The sequence below is a fragment of the Myotis brandtii genome, unplaced genomic scaffold (genome assembly GCF_000412655.1).
Source record: "Myotis brandtii unplaced genomic scaffold, ASM41265v1 scaffold71, whole genome shotgun sequence".
NCBI lineage: Eukaryota > Metazoa > Chordata > Mammalia > Chiroptera > Vespertilionidae > Myotis > Myotis brandtii.
The window spans coordinates 2,326,837-2,330,723 of record NW_005370787.1 but is presented as its reverse complement, the minus strand read 5'-3'; the positions used below and the strand labels follow the sequence as shown (position 1 = coordinate 2,330,723).

The 3,887-nt window shown below is 36.6% G+C and overlaps 1 protein-coding gene across 6 annotated transcripts in view; it reads right to left on the bottom strand.

Moving 5' to 3' along the window:
• Positions 1–3,887, bottom strand: part of TGDS (TDP-glucose 4,6-dehydratase) — a 21,274-nt gene that overhangs the window by 14,564 nt on the left and 2,823 nt on the right. For 5 of the 6 annotated variants that reach the window (XM_005882390.2, XM_014530082.1, XM_014530080.1 and 2 more), the window contains exons 3-4: positions 1,895–1,963; positions 96–186 (exon numbers count right to left, since the gene is read on the bottom strand). In XM_005882390.2, the coding sequence (XP_005882452.1) occupies positions 96–186; positions 1,895–1,963 (160 nt within the window). The remainder of the gene's footprint in view (positions 1–95; positions 187–1,894; positions 1,964–3,887) is intronic. The other variant, XR_001359848.1, reaches the window with a different exon arrangement.

Below are 3,887 nucleotides of genomic sequence, written 5' to 3'. Positions count from 1 at the left end.
CCAAGCTCAAAAGGTTCGCCATCACTGATTTAGGCTAATCAGCCACTGGAAAAGATAATTTGCCCCTCATAACTGTAACATAAAACAATGCTTACCTACATGTGTTTGTGCAGCAAAATGTAGTACTATATCTATTTTCTCTGTTTCAAAAAGCAGTTTCACAAAGTGAGAATCACATATGTCACCCTATATAAAAGCAAACATGAAAAAACGAAGTTTCATTTAGCATCCTCATTTGTAAAAACCATTTTACTGTATGAACAACAACAAAATGATAAGAGAAGAATTCATTCTCCCCTCCCCAGTTTAATAGAGAACAGCTTAAAATTTAACTGAGAGGTCAGGTAAGTACAGTAATGAATGATGTATTTTTTTTTCAGCATCCTAGGGTATAAAATATTCAATTCAAAAATATTTTTGCAAATAAATGTCTAAAATAATATTTTATTGAGCACCAACTACTACTGAGGACTGTACTAGGTTTTTTCCATAACATTCTTGCCAACCTAAGGTCACTATATTAACAGGACAAATTTTAAACATATTTTCAAAAGTTCGAGATAACCATTATTGAAATATATTTAAAGTAATTATTACAATTGGAATGACATTTTGAAAAATGTACTTAATCACAACTAAGTAAATGTAAGAGTACTTCTGATGTGTAGTTAGTTCTAAAAATATGTTTTCTCACCCTAGCTGATTTGGCTCAGTGGATAGTGTGGGCCTGTGGCTGAAGGGTCCGGAGTTCGATTCAGGTCAAGGGCACATGCCCAGGTTGCAGGCTCAATCCCCAGTAGGGGACATGAAGGAGGCAGCCGATCAATGATTCTCTCTCATCATTGATGTTTCTATCTCTCTCTCCATCTCTGAAATCAATCCTATATAATCAAAGGCCAATATGCAAACCGACTGAAGTGGAACAACTGATCGCTATGACGCGCACTGACCACCAGGGGGCAGATGCTCAACACAGGAGCTGTCCCCTGGTGGTCAGTGCACTCCCATAGGGGGACCGCCGCTCAGCCAGAGGCCGGGCTCATGGCTGATGAGCACAGCGATGGTGGCGGGAGCCTCTCCCACATCCGCAGCAGCACTAAGGATGTCCAACTGACGGCTTATGCCCAGTTGGACATCCCCAGAGGGCTCCTGGACTGCAAGAGGGTGCAGGCCAGGCTGAGGGACCTCCTACCTCCCTCAGAGTGCATGAATTTTGTGCACCAGGCCTCTAGTAAAAAGATTTTAAAAAATAATAAATAAAAATATGTATTCTCAATAATTCTTTGGTGACTGAAGAAAACACTTTCATACAGAAGAACAGAATAATGAAATGTGGTTAAAAATAGAGTTTCTAGAATCACTAAAAAAATCCCCACATAAACCATAGGATAACAAGTTGCATTTGACATTAAAATTTGCCTTTGCAAATTAATGACCTGGTTCTCTGGTTTATACTTTGGATTCTTTTAAGAGTGGCTCGTAAGAATCAGTCTCCCAGAGCCAATCAATCAACTTTCATGGGAGAAGACTATCCAATGGGCTGTATGGTGGGTTTTTGGACTATTGGCTGGCCTGTGTAACACTCCAATCTTCTTAAATCCCAGCAAGGCCTTATTAAGAAAGATAGTGAGGACTTAAAAGTCACAAACCATGTAAGTTCAATCAGCTACTCATAGATGTGCCAAAGTACCAAAAATCACATGTAACTTTATATATCGTGTCAATCCAAAAGTAGTATTCTCCATAGCATGTGGTACTTCTGGAAACTAAAAGGTCTTAAATTAGCATGTTTTCTAAGCCATATTACACAAGTGTGTGAAGAAGGAAGATATAATGTCTGAATAAGTAAAGAGGCAATCTATAATAATTATATAATTACAAGAAACTTTCATACCTGTATAAATTTGTAGTTTTGTTTGTTAGAAATGGTTTCAAGATTCTTCAAACTTGCACAGTAATCCAGCTTATAATAAGTAAGAGAAAGAAGGGTAGAGAAATAATATAAAAAGTGGTAATAGCTTTTCCTATAAAATATCAATTTATTTTAAAGACTATAGATGTTCTGATTGTAATACAAGAACATATGTTCTTAAAGTGTTTGCTTTTTGTATTTTTAGAAGTTTCTAATATCTTAAAAGTAAAAAACAAAAACGTAATTTTGTTATCGTTTCAAAACACACACACACACACACAATAAAATCACTTGTTATAAACCTCTCCTTTAAAAAATTTTCCTGCCCAGATTTGCCTCCAGCCTCTGGTAGCTAGAAAAGTTTAATATTCCTTACTGAAAAGGAATTAGTGATTGAGAACAATTACACCTGTGTTACACATATTATAGCTCATTACACTTTTTCTGAGTTAACTGCTGGTAAATTGGTATAGAGAAGGGGGAACAAATTACTATGAAAGCAAGGCAGGTAAAAATTTCTAGGACTTATGGATTATTCTTTGACTACGTATTTTTCTTATTACATTTTGTGAAATGAAGGTAACTAACTGCATCTTGTGTTTAAAGTAAAAAATTCAGTAATCATGGTATTTCCTCTGGCAGCAGGTGTGGCTCAGTGGTTGAGTGTCGACCTATGAAACGGGTGATCAGGGCTTGGTTCCCGGGTGGGGCACCTGCCTGGGCTGGGGGCTTAATCCCCAGTGTGGGGCAGGCAGGATGCTGCTGATCAGTGATTCTCTTCCATCATTGATGTTTCTCTCTCTCTCTCTCTCCCTCTCCCTTCCTCTCTGAAATGAATTTTTTTAAAAAAGTGGTAATAGCTTTTCCTATAAAATATCAATTTATTTTAAAGACTATAGATGTTCTGATTGTAATACAAGAACATATGTTCTTAAAGTGTTTGCTTTTTGTATTTTTAGAAGTTTCTAATATCTTAAAAGTAAAAAACAAAAACGTAATTTTGTTATCGTTTCAAAACACACACACACACACACAATAAAATCACTTGTTATAAACCTCTCCTTTAAAAAATTTTCCTGCCCAGATTTGCCTCCAGCCTCTGGTAGCTAGAAAAGTTTAATATTCCTTACTGAAAAGGAATTAGTGATTGAGAACAATTACACCTGTGTTACACATATTATAGCTCATTACACTTTTTCTGAGTTAACTGCTGGTAAATTGGTATAGAGAAGGGGGAACAAATTACTATGAAAGCAAGGCAGGTAAAAATTTCTAGGACTTATGGATTATTCTTTGACTACGTATTTTTCTTATTACATTTTGTGAAATGAAGGTAACTAACTGCATCTTGTGTTTAAAGTAAAAAAATTCAGTAATCATGGTATTTCCTCTGCCCAGAAGGTGTGGCTCAGTGGTTGAGTGCCGACCTATGAAACGGGTGATCAGGGCTCGGTTCCCGGGTGGGGCACCTGCCCGGGCTGGGGGCTTAATCCCCAGTGAGGGGCAGGCAGGATGCTGCCGATCAGTGATTCTCTTCCAACACTGATGTTTCTCTCTCTGTCTCCCTCTCCCTTCCTCTCTGAAATGAATTTTTTTAAAAATTAGTGATTACCAATCATGGTTTCAGATTCTCTAGGGAGAGTCCGACTATTATTAAAAATTTCTCAAAATTAAATTAATTACATTTTAATTTAAAAACTAAATCTACAGTTTTCCATGAGGTGACAGTTATAAAATCAAATTATAAAATCAAATAATCATAATATTCCAATTCAGAAAAAGGTTAATAATCACAAAATTACACTAAATATTGAGTTTAGGGTGAAGATTTTTTGGGGGTAAAAATACTGCTCTTAAAACCTTTACTTTATAGGCTATCATAATAAATGAAAAAGTTTCAAAGGACTTTATTACTAAGACTAGAGGCCCGGTGCACGAAATTCGTGCACTGGGGATGGGTGGGGGGTCCCTTAGC